This window comes from Xenia sp. Carnegie-2017, unplaced genomic scaffold (genome assembly GCF_021976095.1).
Source record: "Xenia sp. Carnegie-2017 unplaced genomic scaffold, XeniaSp_v1 HiC_scaffold_14, whole genome shotgun sequence".
Taxonomy (NCBI): domain Eukaryota; kingdom Metazoa; phylum Cnidaria; class Anthozoa; order Malacalcyonacea; family Xeniidae; genus Xenia; species Xenia sp. Carnegie-2017.
The window spans coordinates 11,757,171-11,781,101 of NW_025813447.1; the positions used below are offsets into that span (position 1 = coordinate 11,757,171).

The window sequence follows — 23,931 nt, forward strand, 5'->3', positions numbered from 1 at the left end:
ACACTGCTAAAAGTAGATACCTTGTTCTAGCTACTTGTGTGGAAGTTATGGTGTTGTGAAAAGTAACATCTGACGGAAGGAATAGAAAAATACGACCCGGTCGATCAATGTTAATAACTTGCCGGCTAAAATGTACGTACCCTGAAGTCAAATATCAACGGAATTGAGAAAATTTTTAAAGTATATTATTAATAAGTAATAGCATAGCTTCTTGTGCAATTTGGGAAAAACAAGCACTCGTAAGTTTTTCAAAGACTTCAAATACTTTTCGTCCTTCGGACTCTTTGAAAAATTCCCTCGTGCACGTTTTTTTCTAAATTGCAATCGAAACCATGCTACTACATTACCGATACAAATGAAACACACGAACACAATATCACAAATTACATAATGTAATTTACTGAACGTGCAATCCAATGCTCATGTGGTGCAACAACTATAATAAACTATAGCTATAATAAATGTACTAAAATGAAGTACCACTTCTTAACAATCGTTTGTACCTTCACACAATGAGCTTGATTTATGCTAAGAATAGCCATGCTCTTATTTAAGTGATTCCATCAATCAAAACCTAAATCTTTCACAAATTGACTAATGATGTTTTCTTTTCTACTAGTTTATACAGCGACAGGACGAGAACGATAAAGTGGGCGAGGTTTCGTCACGAATGGTAACCATGTCTTTATGCTTGAGTAGTTTTAAAGAAAAAATCATGAAACTTCTAGTAATGCAAATGAAAAGATTTTTCCTCATTTGAAAGTCGTCGTTCTCGTTCTGATCGCGAGTCAAAAGCTTTCAAATATCAAAATTACAATTCTTCCTCTTCTAGTCAACTGCTCGACTTCCTTCGTTCTGCCACATCGTAAGCGACGATGTCTTGTGCAGCAGTAACTAAGTGCAACAAACTTATCAATTGTTTGACAAAAAATATAGGAAAGTTAATGTACGCCAACAATGACCACAAACCAATTGGTGTTGCGTTTATTTCGAAAACTAAAGAAAAGTTGAAATTTCTTGAATTGATATTATGCATTTACGGAAATTTGCTGACGTTTCTCATGACGTCACATGATGATACTTTATGATAATTACCGTTTGGTCCATTAGAAAAGTGTAAAAGGTATAAGAACAAAAGGAAAAGTTCATTCCCAGCACACATGATGAACAAGACAGGCTAGAAATTGTTAAAGGTTGATATTGATGTTTTGTTGTTATAAGTGTTTATTTAGCTATTGTTGATTGTTGATACAGTCATGAATTTACTTAATAGATAACAGCTTGCTTACCCTTGATGTATAATACAGTTTGAGAAAGAAATTTGAAGATGTTTTATGAGTTTGATCTCCTTTGATAAGTGAACTAAATAGAAAACGAAACATTTTAACACTGTTGTAATCTTTCCATGTTTTTTTTCATAAATCCTATTGAGAACATGTTAGAAAATATATGACACTGATACAGAAAGCTGTTCCTTCACAAAGGTACATCTAAACTAAAATATGTGATTTTTAATAGCATGATCACACAAACTGGGTGAGATTATTGACAATGAGCTAAAACAAGACTTACCTATACATGTGCAACCAATGACTGCTGATGTCCAGTGAGATAAGAAATTGAAACACAACACGATAAGTTGGGTAAAAGTTACTGAGCATCAAAATTAGACAAGCACTCGCACATCTAAAAATTTCGAAATAAATATCTTTATCAGACAAGGGAGGTATAGTTTTATGAGAAATAGTTTATATTTAGTAGGTATAGTTTTATGAAGGTCAAATTCACTTCATGTACCTTCAAAATAATATTTTGAAATTTTTATACAAAAGATGATCACATGCACTTGGCAATATAAAATTATATTGACATGAATTTATTTACCTGTCAGTCAGCATATCTAACATGGCTCCAAACTTTGAAGCTGCAATGGTTATTACAATATAACAATTTAAATCCCACATACAAACTAAAAATCTTCTTCAACTATTCATGGGTTCTTCCTTTAAAAGTTCTTGGCACATAAGCTAATGACTGCTTTCTATATGAATTATAACACCATTCCAATGAAATTTACAACCACTATAATGGACTGTATAAAGATTATAATGAGCTTTAGAACCATTATAATGAACTTTTTGACCATCATAATGAACTTTAGAACATTTATAATATACTTAAGAATCATTATAATGAAATTTATTAACTCTTATAATGAATTGTATAAACATTATGCATAATAATGAACTTTAGACAATTAGAATATACTTTAGAACCATTATACTGAAATTTATCACTCTTATAATGAATTGTATAACCATTATACAGTACAATGAACTTTAGAACCTTTTACAATTTTTCTAATAATAAAATGTTATGAAGCAGTAAAGTTCATTACAGTGGTTATAAATTGAATTATAATGGTTACATAGTATGATAAAAATCTTTACCCTGTCCTAAAAGTCTTGCAAAATGACCATCAAAAGCATCCAACAGGGAACTTATCAAGTAGAGAACAAAAAATAGGATGGGTCTGTCAGCCATGTAGTGGAAGGAAACAAATGCAAAGATTATACGAGCATATCCTAGGATTTAAAGATAAAAGAGGTATAACTGATAACTGAGTAACACTTTTCTGATAAACTTATAACTGAAACATTGTTAAGTAATTATTGTTTGAATAAAATTCTTTCAATTGTTTTATGCACTCATATGTTTTATATTTATGAAAAAGCAAAGACTTTGAATAAAATATGTAATCAGCAAAGGTTATTTCACTTTTGATTTGCACCCAAAATGGTAAATAGACCTTTCTTTCATTATATATATATATATATATATATATATCAAGTTTTGCTGTCGCTGCTCGGAGTTTCACGCCATAGGGCGATCTTCAGGCAACTGACAGATAATTTAATATTCGCTGAGTATATACATTGATTAGAAGGTGTTAAGTTACATGACGACATGCACTAAAGATATCGGAAAGTTTATTTAAAATGTTCTTTTTACGTCCTTTTAGTATAAATAGTCTTCCTTCAAGGCAAAGACGGCAGGTTTTTGGGGTTTTTCGGAGGTGGAAGTTGTTTGATGAAGTCCCATTTAATGTTGTAGTTTCGTTTCATTTAATGTTGTATTTTCAGTGTCCAGGTGTGTTTAGAAAGTTCTGTCTCGTTGCGGTATTTGATGTTCGTAATTAATTTATTGTGATTTCGGTATCTTGTCTTAAAAGCGCATGCAGTAACACCTATATAAGTTTTTGTTTCGTTGTTGTCAGTCGTTGTCACGTCGGCTTTGTAAATCACAAATATATATATATATATACATATCACTCAAAATCTATTTTCTGCTTACCAATCAAATTGGGAACAAACAAGAACACATTTTCAGCCATTGTAACTAACAATCTTTTGGAAAAATTCACCCGAATATGAAGAATCCAAAGAATCCTTGCGAAGAAACCTGATGGTTGATGACTTGCCTCAATTACATGAAGTATTGCCTCTATTTAATGCCTCAAGATCATTCGCTTCATTACTCTGTTCCATATATGGTAATGTTTACCTAATAAGGAATACGTGTCACAAATCAAACAGAGCGCCATTCCGAAATGCTGTCCGTGTAATTTGTAATTACAATTTGTAAACATTGATCTATTTAGGCAATCATTTGTATCTTCATACAATGAGTTTCATTCATGCTATAGTTATTTGTCTTTCAACGAACAAAGTGAAATGATGGCGCAGTTAATTTTGTGAATCTTAAATTTGGATGAAATAAATGAAGAAGCTGGAAATTTTGACATAAATATGACGTAAAAGCTAGCTAATTACCTTCTATGCGGTTCTCACGATTTGGGATGGCATGTCCATTCTGGAAATTTTGTTTTTGATACCTTCACTAATTTTTGTGCTGTCTAGTAGCTGAATGGCGAAGCTGGAATCCCCTAGACCCGACAGACCTACACAACACCATCATGCTTCTTCAAGCTCCTTGTGGGCAAACCAGAATGAAATGAAACGTTACATTTCTAAACTCAAATCTGAACTAGCTGAGCAGAAAAGTCGAGTAAAATTAGCACATCGTAATAAGACTGAGGAGATTAAGAGGCTACAAGAGAGTTTGACAAACGAGAAGCAAAGAGCTGTAGAGAATGTGTCTAAGAAGTTTGAGAGCGACAAAGCGTATGAATTGAAAAAAATGAGAGAGTCTGTGGTCAAGCAAAAGGATCACGAGTTTCGTCAAGCTGTGCGACTAAAAGACGAGGAATTACGTGCTTTAAAGTTGGAGTTGCAAGAAAGTAGAAACAACAACAAGATATTAGAAGATGAATATAAACGAATTAGTTACGAAAAGTCCCGGAACGATGGCAACGAAAACGAAAAACGGTGGAAAAGCGAAATAAGTAATTTGCGGAACGACAACAGGCGTCTCGAAGACAATCTTCGGATTAGAACGGAATCTGATAATGAAAAAGCAGAGCTTATACGACAGATGAAAGACGAACATGAATCTGAAATGAAACGAGTAACAAGAGAATCGAAACAAAGTTCTCTGAAAGACCTACGACAGCTGAAAGCCGTGTCGCGAGATATCGAATTGAAGAACCAGCAGCTGGCTTCTAAAGAAGAAAATTTACGTCGATTGCAACAAGAGAAAAATGATCTTGGAAAAAAATTACTAGAACGGTCTCATAATGGAATGAATAATAACACTCTCGATTCGCAGGTGCTTCTATCAAAATAACTTATTTACGGTGATAAGCTCAGTTTCGCTTATGTCGATAGCGTGAGATGTAATTCAATATTTATTTTGTTTTTTAATTGTTTCTTTAGTATGAGCGGTTTATGTTTTAAAGCAGCTGCAGTAAAATGCGGAAATTTATTAGTCACGCCACGCTTTTTCTTAACGATTTAAGTCACTTCATTGCCAAAGAAAATGTATTGCCTTTTTACACAAAGTTAGAATATCCTTATATTTTGTGTGAATATTCCTTATCTATTTTGAACTAAATTAGTTCGTATGCTTGTGAACTATTTTATCTGGCAAACGATTGTTGATCAATTATTTTTATACTTTTTAGAAAATGAAAGGTTTAGCTATGTCTAAAATGTCTGAGGCCAATTTGGACCCTGCTACTAGGGAGAAGATACGACAGCTGAAACTTCGAAATTCAGAATTGGTGGCAATAGCAAGTAAATTGGAAGAGAAAGTTAAACAGATACAAGAAGAAAAGAAAAAGCTTGAGGTTTGCCTAACAGTATTAGTACTGATACATTTCTTTCCTAAAGCTATGCTTTTGTCTTAACAGTAGATCAGTTTAGAACCATTGTGGAATCAGGGGCATATTACCAAGTAGGCTAAATAGGCTGAAGCCTATAGGCCCAGGCTTTCAAGTGGCCCGCTTTATCTAGACATAATCAGTTTTTCTTTTTGTCATTCTGGACCATTTAAATGTTCTTAATTTAGACCATTTATGTTGTTAAAAACCATATGATCTACTGTTGAAATGCACGATGCTCACAACTCATGAAGTTAGAACTTTAAATTTATTCCTTATTGTTGATACTATGAGTTACAAAAACAAGCTGGGAAATGCAAAGGCAAAGAGCATAAGGAATACAAATGTCATCAGGAGACTGAACTTAGTGGGAGAAATAGATGTCGGACTTAATGTCCAACAACTTTGTCATAGCATACAGGCCCTGTAATTAGTAATCTGCCACTGAAGCTTGATTATGGTTTGTTCTATGAACAAATAAACTTATTTGATGGTTACAGAAACCATCACATTTGTCACATTGATTTGTCACATTGATGTAGCAGAGATAAATTGTGACAAAATTTATTGCTTTTATTCACTTAACATTTTCATGACTGCTTTTCAGCATTTAATTATTACGTTCACAATACAAACTTCAAAAACCCAACTTCTCCCATTCTCCCATCTTCTCTTGCCGACCTCTACATAAGTCTATCAGGCAAAGCATGGCCTAAATTGAGCATGTCACTTTTTTTTTCTCAGAAATCAAAGGAGGTAAACAATCCATTGATAAATAATCTCAAAAAGGCATTTGCAAAGCAGCGAGCGAAAGATCTTGCTGAACGTGCATCGCTGGTAATGAATAAAGATAAAGAAATCAAGACTCTGAAGCAAAAAACTGAAAGCATTTTTCAAAAAGGAATAATTGAAGTGAGTATGTTACTCTTCATTCAAGTTCTCCTTTTAGAACATGGTTATAACATTTTTATAGATGCAATCAACAACATACGGTAATAAATTTTTTACCAAACTAATTATTAAAATTATTTCATTTTCCTGATGTAAACTTAACAGACTTTGGTGATATTTTATGTATAAAAAGCTGTTTCATCACCAGGCCAAAAAATTTACAATTTGTCGCTTTCGTCTTAGAATGGTTTTCATGAAGACATGGAGAAAATCATAAATCAAAATATTAAAGAACGCCTTCTTTTTGAAAGACAGGTTTCATTGAAGACAGAGGTAAGTTGAAGCTTGAGAAGTCAAATAGGGGTCTGGGCCTAGTTACATCAAAGTAAAATTGGTGGCATTGATTGTGAACTAGTGAACTTGATGTGGTTACTAAGTGGTTGTATGCATTTCATTTCATACCAATTTTGTCGTTGGTGTACGGTCCTTTTTAAAACGCATGAATAATTTTTGTCGGCCAGTGAGTTCTCTGTTTGGAGAACTTCATGTGCCAAAGAGAACTGTTCCTTTCCCAAACAAATTTTGCATTCTTTCTCCACAAATTCCGCTCGTAACTTGATTATATATGATTTACAGCATTTTCTCGGGGAAATCAAACAGCTGAATGCCAAAAACAAAAGACTGTCCGACGATAACGATGTTCTCAAAGATCAGGTTTCAAAACTTTCCGAAGTTGAATGTGAACATGAAAAACTGGTGTGTATATTGAACCCGTTAATGATGGTGACATCAGTAAAACTTACTCTCATAAACAAGCTGTTATACGAGATTTGCGATTCAATTTTTTTTAACACTTTACAGTCTGAAGAGGTGGAATTATTACTTCAACGAAAAGAAAAACTAGAGGAGACATGTTTAGAGAAAGATGACTTACTTAAAAAGCTGGTAAGTACATGTTCTCCAAAGAGTTTTGTGTTGCTTATCATAACTAGAGTAATAACATGCAAGATCAATTCAAATCAATCTCATTAATATGCTGATGAAAATATCCAAAAAAGCAGTTTTGCAGCAATCGCCACCACAACTTTCCTCCCCCAATAAGATTTTCAAAACTGTATTATTCTTCATTTCTACAATTAAAAAATAAGCAAAATATAAGCGCACCATTTTGGGAAATTTTTTGCCCCCTTCCTAACCCTGCTGGCGCCACTGTTTTAAACGTAGAGATCACATCCATTGTATGTTCAGTCTTGTGAACGACAACAAATGTGAACATTTAAATTCACAGGAACGTGAGAAGGAAATGCTTGTGAATCAAATGGGCGAACTACAAACAAGGAACGCGGAACTGATGAAGAAAATTGATCGTTTGAATGAGGTATGTATAAATGCTTTCTATTGTTTGATCATTTAAATGAGCATCAAGGTATCTACGTATAGATGTTTTTATCGTTTTGGAACTTCGAAGTTATCTCTTTATGTCGAAAAAGTAAAGTGTGCCTGTGTGGACTCATGGAATACAAAAAAAAATTAAACTCCCGTTTCGTTCAATTCTCTCAACAAGTCTGCAAATATACTTTCCTGTTTTCTGTAATGCCATGACATGTTCAAATAATTTCGATTCACGCATCATAAAAATGAACAAATGGATAAGCGCAGAATTTCGTTCAACTTTCTAGTTTACGCGCAAAAATGTTATCAGCTGTATTTAATGTTTCAGACAACAATTTAAAAACGTTAGTTGAAATCTTTATTTAGTCACTATATTTGATGCAAAGTGACAGCCCCTTAAGAAATTTTTAAAATAGATTGCGCTGTTCTAAGCCATATACATCTATTTTCAAGCAATAGGGTGAATTTTGTATTATTTAACATACTTTCATTTGTATGGAAAAGAGAAAGTTGTTTCATATATTAGTTTTTAGCGACAGGATGCATTCTTGTGTCTATTCATTCCACGCAGTTTAATGTATGAAAAGACAAAAATATCTACATGTTTAAGATTTGACTTTGGTTTATGCTTTCTTTGTCGTTTGTAATTCTTTTTTTTCCGATTTATATTGCTACAGCTAGATCGCGAGTGCATAAACTTGAAGGTGTGCGTTGAAAAGTTGGAAAGCAACAACTGTTTGCTAAATGATAAAAATAATGAACTTAGAAATGAAATTAAACGGCTAGAGAAGGTAAGGATTCAATTTATCATTGGGGATTTTTTTCAACAACAGTTATGGAGGAGAAAAAATTTGCTACCTCAATTTTTCTTTGAGATAAACTTAGCGCTAGATTACTGGGTCTTGGTGGTTTCCATTTTGTTCGTGGTCAGCAATATACTATCTAAAATTTTCAATGAATGCATTCTTTATTTCATTTTATTACATCATGTTCGCCTAAAACTACATTATAATGCTATAATACAAAATAACAATAACAGAGATACACTGTATCATCTTAAACTTTATGTAACGTGAATATAGCCTAAAGTGAAATTCTTCCAATGTTTAGTAGTCAAAGACCATTTCTTTATTTCTTGCGTCGTTTCCGTCCCAGCCAAGTTTGTCTTCGATAGCTATCTTTCCAATATAAGGCATGTCATTGCTCTTGTATATCTCATTACATTTCTCATGACATTTTTTACTTTGAAAAAATGACATGAAATTTTTATTGCTATCGCTTACTTTACAATAACAATTCTTTGATGGGGCTGGTTTGATCCTACCACACCCATAGCGGCAGGTTCTGGATGCTCGAAGGCAACAATCTGAACACTTTGGGTTAACTTTATGTTTACAATCTCTCGGAATTTTATATTTTGACGTCGCCATGCTTACTGCGATAGTGACGATGAGAAGAAAATTGTATTTCCATGTATTTGACATCCTTTTGCTAAATATTGGAGGATATAAATTTATAAATCATACCATTTGTCGTTTCACAAATTTTATCGTTTCACTAATCGTACCATTAAGCATTTGTGCAAGGCGTTGCACAATTTTACAGAATTTGACATAATTTTGCGTAATGTGTGTAAGTTATGTGTTTGCTAGTCAGGCGGAGTTAGTATGGGAGACCAATCTGGGGTTTTTCTGAGAATTTACTTTCATATTCATTTATAAATGACTTGAACACGCACTCTCCACCTCATGTTGATGTGTTTGTTTTCTTGGGGGAGGGGTGGGTGCGTCCACGTTTCATAGGTAATTTTTAGTTAATAGGACGATTAACGAAAAAACTAAAACTCACCTTTACTTACGTAAACTTGTGCTGAAATTTCTTTCGTTTGATGAAACAACTTGAAAATGTTTGATGAGTTTTTAAGAAATCTCCTGGCTTTATATACTCATCCAGTAAGTAACACGTGACATGTAACACGTGACATGGCAACCTATATTAGATGTTTACATATACTTCTAACGTGGCTTAAATAAACACATTTTATCTTCGGTTTTTTGTGCGTTGTTAAAATTTTACGATGGCGTTTCCCTTTTGCACAGCTTGATGCAAACCGAGGCTTTATCTTGTTGTCTTTATCTTTCAGCTAAAAAATGGGTTAAGGTCACTGCCTGTCTGATATAGTTCAATTGCTTTGGTCAGAGCTTAACATGCCGAACTATATTGGTCTTTTAAACAAAAAATAAACATTGTATGTTACTGTGCACTGCAATTGAGGATACTTGGCAAAAATTGCATGTTTACTAAAAAACTTTCATGACTTTTAAAAAACGTTAAACTATGTTAAATAATCGCTCGTATAACTAAATCATTTTTTTTAATGTACCAAAACTGCGAGAACTTTTTCATTTTAGGCCGTATTCGCTTTATTTTGTCCACAAATTTGTCGTTTTTGTCGTTATTTTGTTTCCAATCCCCTTATTATTTTTTTGCTGCTTGATGAGTTTATTTGACGATCGTTGAAAATTTTCCAGAAACAATGATTAAGATCGTGTAATTTCATATTCACATGTTTCTAAATTTAACATATCTTACATATGTGATGTGACTTGGCAATGATAAAACCCCTCACTTTGAGAGCGTGGAGAGTGATTGTGTTTAATGCTGTTTACATATGTTTAATTGTGTTTGAAATATAATCGGCAACTTGCTTTAACCTTATTTTAAAATAGGCTAGCTTTGGTATTTCATAGACATTTAGGACAGACGTCTAATTGTTGCTTAAGTATACCAGTAAGTTAGTTATAAATGCCTTTATTGAATGATTTGTTTGAAAATTCAAAAAAACAAGAAAAAAGTTCTACGACACTTCATTATTTCAGTTATGAAATTATCACAATGTTTAGTATCGAGAGCAATAAAAATGTTTTACATGCTTTTTAAGACATGGTAAAATTGCAGCTACAAGCATACTATATCTTGCGTTGTTGAGTGAGAACAGCCGAGAAATGTATTTTATCGCCTTTTCAAATACGACAAGTGGATCTTATGAAAATAAATAATATATGTGTTCAAAGTTTGTTTTTCTTATTGCTTCGTCATTTGAAGATAACGATATCTTGACCACATTTCCAACTCTCGTGTGATCTTATGATTATGTGTAATTATTTTATCATTGTTGCTCTCACATATTATGAATTTGAAACTATTTAGGGTAAAGACTTATTTCAAATACTACACATAAAATGTACGAGAATTTTTGTTTTATGTTGATATTTATTTGCTTCATTCAACTCAGATTCCACACACATTCTTGAACGTCACCATCTCTACTCCCACGAAATACATGCACACACAAATTTCAGCTAGGATGAAGCTCTTATCAACGAATTTAATTATTTTTATGTATTTTACATAATCGTCAACAGCTTTTTTGTGCTTTAAATGGTTGGAATGTGTTTTTCTAAGAAAACCTTAGCTGTTTCAGAAAGGTTGTGTTTATAAATTATTCCATACTAAGATATACAATAGTAAGGCGATGGCAATATATTATGGTTTCGTCACCCCCCGGTTACATCCCTTAAACTGTTCGTAGACAAGATGTTGGTTCGTAAATATTCGTTTTAAGAACCTTGCAATTTTAATTTTATTGTCAATGAATAACGAGCTAAGTTTTGGTTGACCATTTATTTTCCCAGTCCTCATTCCTCAATGCTTAGAAAGTAGAAACAGTGACGTATCCAGCCAACTTACTTGGTACCCCTGTGCAAATTTTTTGATGATGCATTTAGTCCCTGCAATAATCATATTCTAATGAAATGAATGATGTTTTTGAAATTTATATAGTAAGGTTAATCATTGGGGTATGGATATTCCACTGCGTATATATTACTCAATGTGCCTCTCGCAATCTATTTCAATTTTCTTTTGATTTTTTGCTTATTTAAACCATACCCTCTAACTTTTTCTTTTGTGTTCTTTATTGATTACCAAAATCTATTAGTAAGATTTTTTATATGTTTGTAAATGTAGATCGTCCAGGTTGGTATAGTCCTGAGAAGGACTGTTTTTGTTGTTGTTGACTGACGTTCTACATTACAACCTGGACGATCTATATTTACAAACATTTAACGATACTCCCGGGTTCAAACCATTTACTTTAAGATTTTTTATACTGTTCTTAGTTGAATGGTCTTTTTACTACGTCTATTTTAGATGCATTTTTTTGATAAAGACAGTGAGGACGGCAGGCTACAAGAGATAACAGGTTGTTCTTCTTCTCCGAGTGATGGAGGATTTATTCAGAACGATGTGTTAAACTCCACTCCAAAAGAAAACAAATCTACACAAACATCGCAGTTGTTTTCCCCAGATGTATCGCCAATCCTACATATAAAAAACAACGAGGAAGATGTACCACGAGGTATCATCATTTTACAATTAATTACAAAACTTTATTATCAATTGTGCACTTCATAACTTGGCAAATCTTTTCAATTTGCTAGCAATATTTAGCATGGCAATACCTTCTCGTGAACTGAATATTGATAATTTTCTGAAGAAAAAATTACTAAATATATTACCAGGAAATTGAAGATTGTCAGATAACTAAAACTTCTCAAAACTATTTTTCATTTTTGTTTTGACCATTTGTTCTTGAGTTAAAATGGTTTCCATGCTGAACAACATACAGCCGTCATCTTGGACATGAAGAAATTTTTGTGTTAGTCATTTTTTGTCCCCCAGTGCTACACCAAATTTACTTAAAAATAAAAAAGAATGTCTCAAGGGGGTGGGGGGTGACTCCCTAAAGTCGTTTGTTCACGTCGTGAGGACAATATATATTTTTGATATATGTATAAATGGTCAAATTGAACTAATGAGCTCATTGTTGTGGTACATACTTTGATAGATGAGGATGAAACACCAGTCGATGACCACAACTTGCCGAACGGACATTGTAGTGAAACTAGTTCTTCGACTAGTTTTGATGTAGATAATCTCGGATTTCGTATAAGAGAATTGGCTGTCTGTGACTCAGACGAAATCAGTTGCAACCGAGTTGATAGCGGACAAGACGAATCTGCGCGTATGTCTATTTATTATTTTTTAATTCATGTCAGTGTTCCTAGCTTCGTGTTGAATTCTTAGTGATTTTTAACTAATGAACTTTGATCAATTTCAAACGGCATACCTAATTGTTAGCAGTCTTCATTCATTACCAAACACAAAAGTGGTGGTTAGAATGGTATGTTAAAAACTGTTGTCATAGTGTATTTGTGGTTATATATAGTATCTGAGATGAATGAAAATCTGGCGCAAAGTAGTGATGAAGAAGCACTAAATAGTGCAATGAGTAGCTACAGTGCTGATGTCAGTCAAATCGCCAGTGAAAATGGGTCAGAGATACGAAATGAGGAAAGAGTACAAGAAGGTGATGATGTGGTACAGGTCGGTGATGATGGAGTACAAGAGGACGATGGTAAAATACAAGAGGGTGATGATTTGGACGATGATCATACACATGGTATGAAACAAAACGTGGTAATTTTATCTCTATGTGCTGAGTGTGCGTCTTATTATTTTATTATAATAATTATGTTATGATTTATGTAAACTTATATATGTGAATTATGAATTGTTTACTTTGGTTCTACGTCATGTAGATTACTGCGTTGGAGGTTATGCTTTTGACCTACTTGAGGTTGAGAACAGATTATCCATATTCAAAGCAAAATACAGCTATGATCCCATTTTATACTCACCTAACGAGAAACCTGAATTGGAGTTGGCTTTTCAAGCCGGTGACTATGTGTACGTCTTTGGCGATATTGATGAGGTTGGTAGTTATATTAATGTTTTCTTGGAATGTAAACTCGTTTGAGCATCATATAAATTTTCCTGCTGTAACTAGGATCGTGATAAATAGGTCAAAGTCCGGAAATGTAGTCCCGTCAGTCTCTGAAAGGCACTTGAAATGCTTTCGAATTATAATAAGGATTTTCAGAAATTCGTTTTAAGAGATCTTTCATCGGTGTCAGAACTTAATTCAGAAAATTTCCATGAATTGTACTATAATTTGATGTTATGATTTCTAGAACATGCGCAATGATCCAACAAGCACACGACGACTGCATGTATGTGTATAATTTTATTGTTTCTAATTGCAGGATGGTTTTTACATTGGTGAATTGATGAACGGAAAGCGAGGACTTGTTCCTTCAAATTTTATTGAACGAATCATCGAAGATGAAGCCTTTTTGGAAAAATGTAACCGACTCTATATTCTTTTGTTACCACATGCGTATTGAGTAATTTCATGTTTAAGGATTTGGGAAGCAAATACCAACATCCGATGGCTTATTGTCATGACAATCATGAACGACTGGGTACTTGCGTTGAAATAACTCGCAAATCCTTGTATACTCATCGAGTGTTTATTATCCTTGTCAGCGGAAATTTCTTTTACAACTCTCTTCTTATACAAGTCGTAATTGTTCAGTTTATTGTTACTATTATGGCGTTGGATTTTCGAATGTGATCAACCATTTTTATATTTTTGTATTTTTTTCTTTTTCCAGATGATGACAACAATGATGGAAGTGAGGGTAATCATATCTTCTTTGAACTATTTTTAGGCTTATCTGCTTGTGCGCATGACTTGCAATGACATAACAGCTAATATGATTGGTTTTACTGTATCATTTACGACGTGCAAATTGTTGATAAACTCTTGTTAATCATAAATTTCCCTGCTAACGTAAGAATGAATTTCAGATACTATTAAATAAATAACAGTGGAATAAACTTAATTGAAAATTTTACCTTGATAATGAACAATATCTGTCCCACTTTAAATGACTCACATGACATTTCAATAAATATATTATATAATAACTATATCAAGTAATTGCAATAAAATGTTTCAAAGCTTGTTTTAAAGCCATATATATATATTATCGATTGTACGCTATAAAGATAGCAGTTCTGATGAAGAAATAACGTTAAAAGATGAAAATGGAAAGAAGAGGGTAGTTAAACCAAGAGCTTTTTCTGGTAAATATTAACCATCTTTACTTCTTTCTGATGTCGAAATAACAGTAAATTTGTAAAAAAAGCTATGTTATTGTCAAGTCAATTAAACATATATTAAGAATTTAATTTTTTAACGATTGTTGTTTATCTAAATAAACTAGTTTTTAATATGCGCAGGCACATCCTTGTAAGTGTGATGAAGCTTAAAGAAATACTATTATTTCCTCTTTATGTCATACATGTCTTCATTTGTGTTATGTTTATGTCATACATGTCTTCATTTGTGTTATGTTTATATCATACATGTTTTCATTTGTCTTATGTTTAGGTCATACATGTCTTCATTTGTCGTATGTTTATGTCATACATGTCTTCATTTGTCGTATGTTTATGTCATACATGTCTTCATTTGTCTTATGTTTATGTCATACATGTCTTCATTTGTCTTATGTTTATATCATACATGTCTTAATTTGTCTTATGTTTATGTCATACATGTCTTCATTTGTCTTATGTTTATATCATACATGTCTTCATTTGTCTTATGTTTAGGTCATACATGTTTTCATTTTATGTCTTATTATTTATGTCATACATGTCTTCATTTGTCTTATGTTTAGGTCATACATGTCTTCATTTGTCTTATGTTTATGTCATACATGTGTTCATTTGTCTTATGTTTATGTCATACATGTCTTCATTTGTCTTGTGTTTATGTCAAACATGTCTTCATTTGTCTTGTGTTTATGTCTAACATGTCTTCATTTGTCTTATGTTTATGTCATACATGTCTTCATTTGTCTTATGTTTATGTCATACATGTCTTCATTTGTCTTATGTTTATGTCTGACATGTCTTCATTTGTCTTGTGTTTATGTCTAACATGTCTTCATTTGTCTTATGTTTATGTCATACATGTCTTCATTTGTCTTATGTTTATATCATACATGTCTTCATTTGTCTTATGTTATGTCTTCATTTGTCTTATGTTTATGTCATACATGTCTTCACTTGTTTTATGTTTATGTCTAACATGTCTTCATTTGTCTTATGTTTATATCATACATGTCTTCATTTGTCTTATGTTTATGTCATACATGTCTTCATTTGTCTTATGTTTATGTCATACATGTCTTCACTTGTTTTATGTTTATGTCTAACATGTCTTCATTTGTCTTATGTTTATATCATACATGTCTTCATTTGTCTTATGTTTATGTCATACATGTCTTCACTTGTTTTATGTTTATGTCTAACATGTCTTCATTTGTCTTATGTTTATATCATACATGTCTTCATTTGTCTTATGTTTATGTCATACATGTCTTCACTTGTTTTATGTTTATGTCTAACATGTCTTCATTTGTCTTATGTTTATATCATACATGTCTTCATTTGTCTTATGTTTATGTCATACATGTCTTCACTTGTTTTATGTTTATGTCTAACATGTCTTCATTTGTCTTATGTTTATGTCTAACATGTCTTCATTTGTCTTATGTTTATGTCATACATGTCTTCATTTGTTTTATGTTTATGTCATACATGTCTTCATTTGTCTTATGTTTATGTCATACATGTCTTAATTTGTATTATGTTTATGTTAAACAGGTCTTCATTTGTCTTATGTTTATGTCAAACATGTCTTCATTTGTCTTATGTTTATGTCATACATGTCTTCATTTGTCTTATGTTTATGTCATACATGTTTTCATTTGTGTTATGTTTATGTCATACATGTCTTCATTTGTCTTATGTTTATGTCATACATGTCTTCATTTGTCTTATGTTTATGTCATACATGTCTTCATTTGTCTTGTATTATGTTTATGTCAAACATGTCTTCATTTGTCTTATGTGTATGTCATACATGTCTTCATTTGTCTTATGTTTATGTCATACATGTCTTCATTTGCCTTATGTTTACAGAGCGTCGTCACCAAAAGTTCAGATCATCTCTCGATCACGTGTTGGACGATAAACTTGCTGATATTCATGAGTCAGACGAAGATGATTTCGACGCATGTTGTGACAGTGAGGACAGGACGGCTAGCAGCAAAGCTGAAGCAGATCAAGGCTTTGACTCCATGGACTCAGAGTGCAATGAATCACGTAAAAACTGTGTTGTCTTTTCTGAATTGTTTAAAGTATTTGAAAGACAGAAATCCTTCTTCTTGAATGCTATTTGGTGATTTTTTCTCTTTTGCCATGAAGTTTAAGAACTTTGTCCTGTGCTCACAAACAATCCAAATTACTATGAAAGTGCAATATTATGTTTTTTCAAGTTTTATGTTTTATGTAGCATGTCTATTCTTTGTACAATATCCTCATATTTCATATTCAGGTGTACCTTCACCAACCAAGCTTTCTCTCGACGAACAGTTTACTAATAGTGCGTTGATAAGTTGGCGTGGTGTTCAAATGGCAAATGAAGACATTCTTGGATACAACATCTACGTTGATGGACAACTAACGACTCGCATTAAAGGAAACCAAAAAACGAATGCTGTTATTGAAAACATCGATCCTACTCAGGTTAACTGTTTCAAAGCTTTACGTTACCCTGAGATTTTGTTTACTGAAAACATCGATCCTACTCAGGTTAACTGTTTCAAAGCTTTACGTTATCCTGAGATTTTGTTTATTGAAAACATCGATCCTACTCAGGTTAACTGTTTCAAAGCTTTACGTTACCCTGAGATTTTGTTTATTCTGTGCGAAAATGTTGACTGAATTGGCTATTTGAATTGACTGAATTGATTTCTTTAATGCCAAAACAGCACAAGACTCCTATGTTAAGTAGTAAACTAAATTTATTTCGTTGTTGTTCAAGTATTTTCTTCCTTTGCGTAAACGACTTCTTTTTCATGTTAACAGACTTACCGTTTATCCGTCCGAACAAGAGCTGTGAGTGGTATCGAGTCTCCCGACAGTCAGGCAACAATGGTATTTGGACCAGGTAGGTTTTTCTATATTGTCAACAGTAAGATTACATGTCTCAAGTATAAGAATAGGTTAACTATTGATAAAAACAATGAATTGAAATATGTAGATAAATATACCAGTTTTGATGTGGATGTAGACACTAGACCATAGTATACTAGAACTGGTGTGTTAGCATCTGATCTCTTTTAATGAAGAACTAAATTTTAGATTTTTAAGCCTCTGTAAATATTGTTGAGGAAGAATAGGAATGAGTAACAAGAGGAGTCATCTATGTCATTATGCAATAGTTTAGTGCTCGGTGAAACTGGTTTTGACGATAAAGAGTCTGTTGGAAATCATTTCATCTTTAAGGTTTTGCATCAAGCTTCATTGACTGTTTTCAATCTTTTAGAAGCGACGTACTCGCCTAGTAATGTGTGCATCACAAAGTTGACGGCAACATCTGGATTAGTACAATGGACACCAGCACACAGCAACTATCAACATGAGATCAGTTTAAACGACATGCTACTTGTGTGTGTACGTCCAAGTTGCTCGTTCTTTACATTAAAAGATCTCATACCATCAACATTGTATACGTTACAAGTGAAAACTGTCTTACCTGACTCTGTAAAGTTAAGTTTGGGAAAGAATATTGAAGAAAATATTTGTAAATCAATTGAATTTACTACAGGAGATGGTGGTAAGTTTCTATTATTTAAAAATGGAAAAACCAACAGTATTATGTATGTCGCATTTCCTGATTGGTCATTGGGCGAAAGCTTAGCCCGCAGAATTATTCAGGTGGAAATCATCCGTCTTTTGTTCACTACGATGATTATAAATATTTTTAATCTCGTAGTAACAGGAAAAAACCTTACAAACACGTTTTTAGGAAAAGTTAGTGTAATATACGTAAGAATGCTTACTTTATTTACGGACATTTAACGTGTGTGTTTGTTTTCTTTTGATTTTTACTTAGTTCTTGTAAGTAATTCAGTGTTTTTTGAAATCTGCAGGTTTACCCGAGCCGCCTGTTGACTTGCAGATCGGTCAGCTGACGTCTTCTAGCATTTCTTTAATGTGGCTTCCCGTAACTTTATCCGAGGACGGTTACTCAAATGGCTACCGTGTCAGCGGCTACAAACTTTACGTCAGTGGTATATACTGCGCTGAAACTGTTTCAGCTTGTCTTGGTCATCTAGTGATACCTCTTGAAACGTTACAAAATCTTGGAAAACGGCTTGACATGTCGCGCATGCGCTTTGTGTTAAGAACGCTGTCGGTAATGGGAGAATCAACAGACTCAAATATCGTGGAGTTAGACTGGAATAATGTTAGGGACACAATTGACAGGAATATTAATCCTGACGTGAAAGAACCAAGCTTAGACAGGGAAGGTGTCATAGTCGCGATGGAATCTAATGTTATTCATGCACCATTAAAGCTTGATAATGAAAGTGTTGCTGATGTTAACAGTTTTTATGAAGAGAGCACTGACTGCATTTTACCTAATAGTTCAGAAAAGAAAATTAATCATGTCAATGGTGAGGATAAGCCATCAATGTTTAGTAACACTGGAAATACTGTTCCTAACCAAACAGAAACCGTCCAATTACGCGTAGATTGTTCTGTTGACGTTTCGGAATATAATGGACTCCGTTGCAGTGATGAGGATCTTTCAAAGTTTGGTAGAGATACAAAACAAGCGAAAGACCAGGATTGTGAAAATAACGTTACTGCTAATTTAACAACTTTGGATGAACAAAAAAACGTTACGTCATCACCCAAAGTGTTGGTACGAAAGCCTCCAATTGTTACACAATACGAAAATGCAGAAACAGAAAGCGAGAGCTGTTCAACGGAAACAAAGACAGAAGATACTGAAGATGAATTAATCGAAAGATTTGAACAGTTGCAACTGCAGGTAAATTTATCCGTTGTTTCGTGTATTTCGGTAATAAATCAGAATCAACAAGCAACATTTTTAGTACGTTGTAGTTAAGGGCATACTTTTGATGGGTTTGTCACTTGTTGAAGTATTGTAGTTTTTGTTATAATAGAATTTGCACTCATAATTTAAAATGCAATTCCTGTTAACTATTAACGCTTTAATCAAATCATTTTCAACATTCTTTTGGTTTTTAACAAGGAATTTAGCGATGGAATGTACATGAAAATGGACTCTAATCCAACTACGAATCAACACTCGCTACGAATTGAGAATCTTCAAAACAAGGCCTTGGACAATGATATGGAAGTTAATAATGGAGAACCTTGTCTTAACACTGAAGTGTTAAATAACGGAGAGATGTCGAAGATAGACGGCGAGCAACCCAAAATTGACGTAAATTTTAGCAATAACACTTGTGGGGAAATGTCAAATTTGAAATGTGGTGCAATCTTTTGTGGTGAAAGTGAAACACTAGATTTGAATTTATCAAATAATAACGAGAAAGTCTGTATTGATCAACTTCAAGATACTAACTCGCTTTCCGAACATGAATTATCTCCAATTTCTGATTCAGAGAGCAGTCGTTCAGATAACGGCAGCGATATAAATGAGGAGTCAATGCATACTAAAAATTTTCAAACTTTAATGGACTCTGCTATGTTAAAAATTAAAAATATGCCCGCATATAGCTTTGATACAGGCACTTCGCACACAGAAAGTGAAACTGAAAATGGTCCGTTGTTGTCTGTCATACATGAAGTAGACGAAGATAATCTCACGGATAAGGCTCCTTCGAAGCATATTTCGGAAAACATGTCTCAGAAAAATCTGCCGCATAGCTCCGATGTTTCCGGGAAAAATCTTAGCCGAAGCATATCTTCGGATGACGAGGGTTTTCGAACTGAAGATGACGTATTGGACTTGCTGCATGACGAACTTGATGATGTTTGTGAAAATAGAAATGAAGTAGCAGACAATGGAAACCGTAGCACAAAGATAAATGATGGTGAATTGAGTTTACATGAAGTTGATAACAATAAAAAGAATGATCCAATTGGTGTTCAAAATGATTTGCCTAACGGAAATAAAATGACTAATAATCACACCAACATGTCTTTAAAGAAAAATATCGCTTCTTCTGTCGATGGGAATTTGGAAAGCGATATCGAAATGACTGACAACGCTTCATCAAATAATTTAAGTGAATCGACCTATTCCTCGGACTTCTCAAAATCGGATAGTTCAATATCACAAGATCCTCCATCTGCAGATCTCGCTATTCAAACAATCATGAATTCATTGTCTTTGCCTAGCGACGGGAAAATGACTTCACATAAAATCTCTGAATGCGTTTCTGGAGTTAGTTTGAAATCTTCTCAATTTGATTATGAACAGAAACAGAATAGTTTGGAAGAAGTTCGATATTTTATTGCGTTATATAGTTATGATCCGTTGTTACAATCACCGAACGACAATGGCGCCGATGAAGAATTGCCTTTCAATAAAGGAGATGTAATTAAAGTGAGTATGGAAGTGTTTTTAAATGGCTTCAGCGGGTATTTGTGAGCAAAAACATTTTATAACGATGTTTTTTTCAATCAGCACAATGATTTTCATTGATTTTGACTGTAATATTGAACATGACATTGGAATATTTGATTTCTATGTTTCTACAGTACAATTAACTTGAGATCAGTAAAGGCTGTGATTGGCTGATTGCTACCAGTAATATGTCATAACTCATACAGTGTCATTTATCGATGGTTTAGGTATTCGGTGAGAAAGATATGGATGGTTTTTATTGGGGTGAATGTAAGAAACTAAAGGGTTATGTCCCTTCCAATATGATCGTTGAAACAAAAGTCAACGAAGCTATGAACTTATTTAATCAACCAAATGGTGATTCCATGTTGAATAATGCATTCATCTTGCACGAAACTGTCAGTGGTGAACTTCATGTCGATGGGGCATCGGAGAATCCTGGTCCTGAGCACGTTATTGCCAATCACGTGAGACTTGGTGAAAATATAGATTTTGAAACATTACGATCTCGGGAGATGAAAGCTTTGTACGATTATGATCCACACAGAGATTCTCCAAATGTGGATAGTGAGGTAGATTTTCATATGACTACTGCATGTTTCGCTTGATTACAAAACATGTTTATGAGCTTGCTTAAAACTTTTAAATTTCTGGTTTAAACTATGTAACGTACAATTGGCCACGTATAAAGTTATACTTTAATTAGCTGGAGCATTTAAAAAAGTAGCATGTAAACTTTTTTGAGGAATAGGTTGGCACAGCGAGATTCATTTCAGTTTTAGACAGTTATTAACTAACTTATTTTTCAGTATAAAATGAGCACATTAAAGATGGTATCGAACATGTAGATCACATCCAGCAACATAAGTGACCTTTGAAACAACCACATAATTTCTCTGTACTGTAGCCGTTCCATACAGTGCTATATACATCTGTATACAGCCTTAAAATAATCTCTTTAATTTTCACATAAATTCTGCAGATTGAGCTGTGCTTCAAAGCTGGTGATATTATCAATACCTTCGGTGAAATGGATGTAGACGGATTCTTTAAGGTACAGAAAATTTTCCTTTTTAAGTACGTGTGCACTAGTATTTCCACATTTTTTTTGTTTCGTTTTTAGCCTATTGTCATTGTATATGTTATGCATGTTGATCTATAAATAAGTGATGGAGTCATATTTCATAGTTTACATCGTTTGAAATTGTTCTGCACATATAGCACAGATTAAAATAGAAGAATAATGCTGTGATTTATAAATAGAAGTATATAATGCCGGGAATTTTAATACAGTGCTTGTTTTCTTGATGTGTTACGATGAATTGTCAAACTTTGTTTCATACATCGTGTTTGTATGTCATATTTATTTAATTATCGCATTATTTCTATTTCATATTTTATAGGGAGAGTTGAATGGTGTTCGGGGTCTTGCACCATCGAATTTTCTTGAACCTGTCAACAATAACACTCAAAACAGCCTTTTCATTCATGACCCTGAGCTACCAGATAATCGCTCATCTTCTTTCGACGGAGAATCTGTGCAGGTTAGTGAATACTTCAAACTTTATCATCTAGACAAATCAAGATGTTTGCTTATGTAAACTTTGGTTGCTTCTTTTATGAAGGCTGTCTTTCATAAAAAGACTCCTTTCTTCATCAGATGGAAGATTTTGAAATTTGAGACTTCTTCAGTCTCGTGTCCTTGTTATGACGAGTCTTTATACAATGATCTCGTATTGAAAACTGAGTTTTGTATTTACTGTTCTTCGGTGTGCTCATAATACTGTGTCATTTTAGAGCTCGCCTTCGACACTCAAGTCAGACGAATTCAAAACCCAGGCGAAAAAGAGAAAAAATCTTTTCACAAAGGGGAAGAAAATATTTAAGAAAGCTTTTAAGTAACGATCACCATTTGCTAACAAGGTGAATTTACCTCTGAGAGTAAATTTTATCTTCACAATTGCTGCGATATTTACTAAAATTTCATTTTGATGCCATTAATGGTTGTTTAAAAACATGTATATACATTCTTTTCATAGATCAGTTCAACTGCGTTGCTGAACAAAGCATCAAGATGAACATTTTTAAAGGTATTTTGTGCCATTTTAGTCAACATTTATTGTCATTCATCTATTCATTTAGTTTCTTATACTTCATGGAACATTTCATTTACCAAACTACTTAAATGGCACTTTCGATGAATTTTAGTACGTAGAGAGCAAATATATTCTTTTAAAGATTATTTATTGAATGATGCAAAGTTATAGATTTCACCTAGAAAATTTAGGAACGACAAAACACTCATGTAAATCGAAAATTTTTATCCACACAATAACTATATATGATGTAAAATATAATTGTAATCATAGTGCTTTTGATATTTAACTATATTTATATACGAATTATAAAGATTTAAAGAATGTATGTCATTTTTTGGCGGATAATAGAGGAAAATTATGGATGTGTTTTGGACCTTGAAGTTTTTTATGATTCTGACTGAACTCCTTAGGGTAAATGTAAATTGGTTTTGTTTTTGACAAAAGTTTGATTTGAATCGTTGATTCTCGTGATAGAAAAGCTTAAATTCTAGAAGTGCAGGCCGTGCGGGGAAAAATTATGGCTAGATAACTGTCTGATAACTGGCGGGAAGTAACCGTCCAGATATATTTAGTTCAATATATCAATTATATGACGTGAATAGCATTTCAAACGACGAGTTAAAAACGTTTTTAGAATCATTTGAGCTCGAGACGTAAACCATTCTACTTTATTGTTGGTTTTAACCAGCTATTTTAACCTTTGCTTATTTTCCATCTGGCGTACCACCTTGCATGTAATGTTTTGCCGTTGAGTATCAGATGTATCGTAGATGTCCTAACAAAATCACAGTATAGAAAACAAAATCAGTAGCACT

The 23,931-nt window shown here is 33.3% G+C and overlaps 2 protein-coding genes and 1 long non-coding RNA gene across 4 annotated transcripts; 1 reads left to right on the forward strand and 2 right to left on the reverse strand.

Annotated features, from left to right (window-relative positions):
- Positions 1–376: 376 nt before the first annotated feature.
- LOC124434840 (CDP-diacylglycerol--inositol 3-phosphatidyltransferase-like) lies at positions 377–3,497 on the reverse strand. The gene is made up of 7 exons (XM_046984765.1): positions 3,355–3,497; positions 2,451–2,585; positions 1,885–1,924; positions 1,573–1,686; positions 1,290–1,362; positions 1,096–1,177; positions 377–996 (listed from the first exon to the last, which is right to left on the reverse strand). Exons 1-7 carry the CDS (start codon positions 3,392–3,394, stop codon positions 833–835), a joined length of 648 nt encoding a protein of 215 aa, XP_046840721.1. The 5' UTR covers positions 3,395–3,497; the 3' UTR covers positions 377–832.
- LOC124434832 lies at positions 3,495–23,478 on the forward strand. Of its 2 annotated transcripts, XM_046984755.1 has the most exons (26): positions 3,495–4,728; positions 5,084–5,248; positions 6,026–6,193; positions 6,416–6,505; positions 6,809–6,928; positions 7,034–7,117; positions 7,461–7,550; positions 8,242–8,355; positions 11,777–11,984; positions 12,474–12,650; positions 12,855–13,088; positions 13,228–13,400; positions 13,732–13,831; positions 14,143–14,169; positions 14,540–14,617; positions 16,526–16,708; positions 16,941–17,131; positions 17,474–17,555; positions 17,934–18,224; positions 18,541–19,448; positions 19,674–20,996; positions 21,245–21,589; positions 22,000–22,071; positions 22,421–22,561; positions 22,815–22,940; positions 23,057–23,478. In XM_046984755.1, exons 1-25 carry the CDS (start codon positions 3,928–3,930, stop codon positions 22,917–22,919), a joined length of 6,270 nt encoding a protein of 2,089 aa, XP_046840711.1. In that variant the 5' UTR covers positions 3,495–3,927; the 3' UTR covers positions 22,920–22,940; positions 23,057–23,478. The 2 variants fall into 2 exon arrangements, with proteins under 2 accessions (XP_046840711.1, XP_046840712.1); XM_046984756.1 differs by lacking the exon at positions 14,540–14,617.
- On the reverse strand, positions 8,513–9,463 carry LOC124434841. The gene is made up of 2 exons (XR_006944915.1): positions 9,413–9,463; positions 8,513–9,055 (listed from the first exon to the last, which is right to left on the reverse strand). It is a non-coding gene; the product is annotated as an uncharacterized LOC124434841 (long non-coding RNA).
- Positions 23,479–23,931: the final 453 nt, after the last annotated feature.

What these genes read in the sequence shown, in the direction of transcription:
- LOC124434840 (XM_046984765.1), bottom strand. Translation starts at nt 3,394, where the DNA reads ATGGCTGAAAATGTGTTCTTGTTTGTTCCCAATTTGATTG. An exon ending in GTTTGTTCCCAATTTGATTG is followed by an intron (nt 2,586 to 3,354) that starts GTAAGCAGAAAA and finishes TTTAAATCCTAG; the next exon opens with GATATGCTCGTATAATCTTT. An exon ending in TTAGATATGCTGACTGACAG is followed by an intron (nt 1,687 to 1,884) that starts GTAAATAAATTC and finishes CGAAATTTTTAG; the next exon opens with ATGTGCGAGTGCTTGTCTAA.
- LOC124434832 (XM_046984755.1), top strand. Translation starts at nt 3,928, where the DNA reads ATGGCGAAGCTGGAATCCCCTAGACCCGACAGACCTACACAACACCAT. An exon ending in ATGACTTACTTAAAAAGCTG is followed by an intron (nt 7,118 to 7,460) that starts GTAAGTACATGT and finishes TTAAATTCACAG; the next exon opens with GAACGTGAGAAGGAAATGCT. An exon ending in TGAAGCCTTTTTGGAAAAAT is followed by an intron (nt 13,832 to 14,142) that starts GTAACCGACTCT and finishes TTCTTTTTCCAG; the next exon opens with ATGATGACAACAATGATGGA.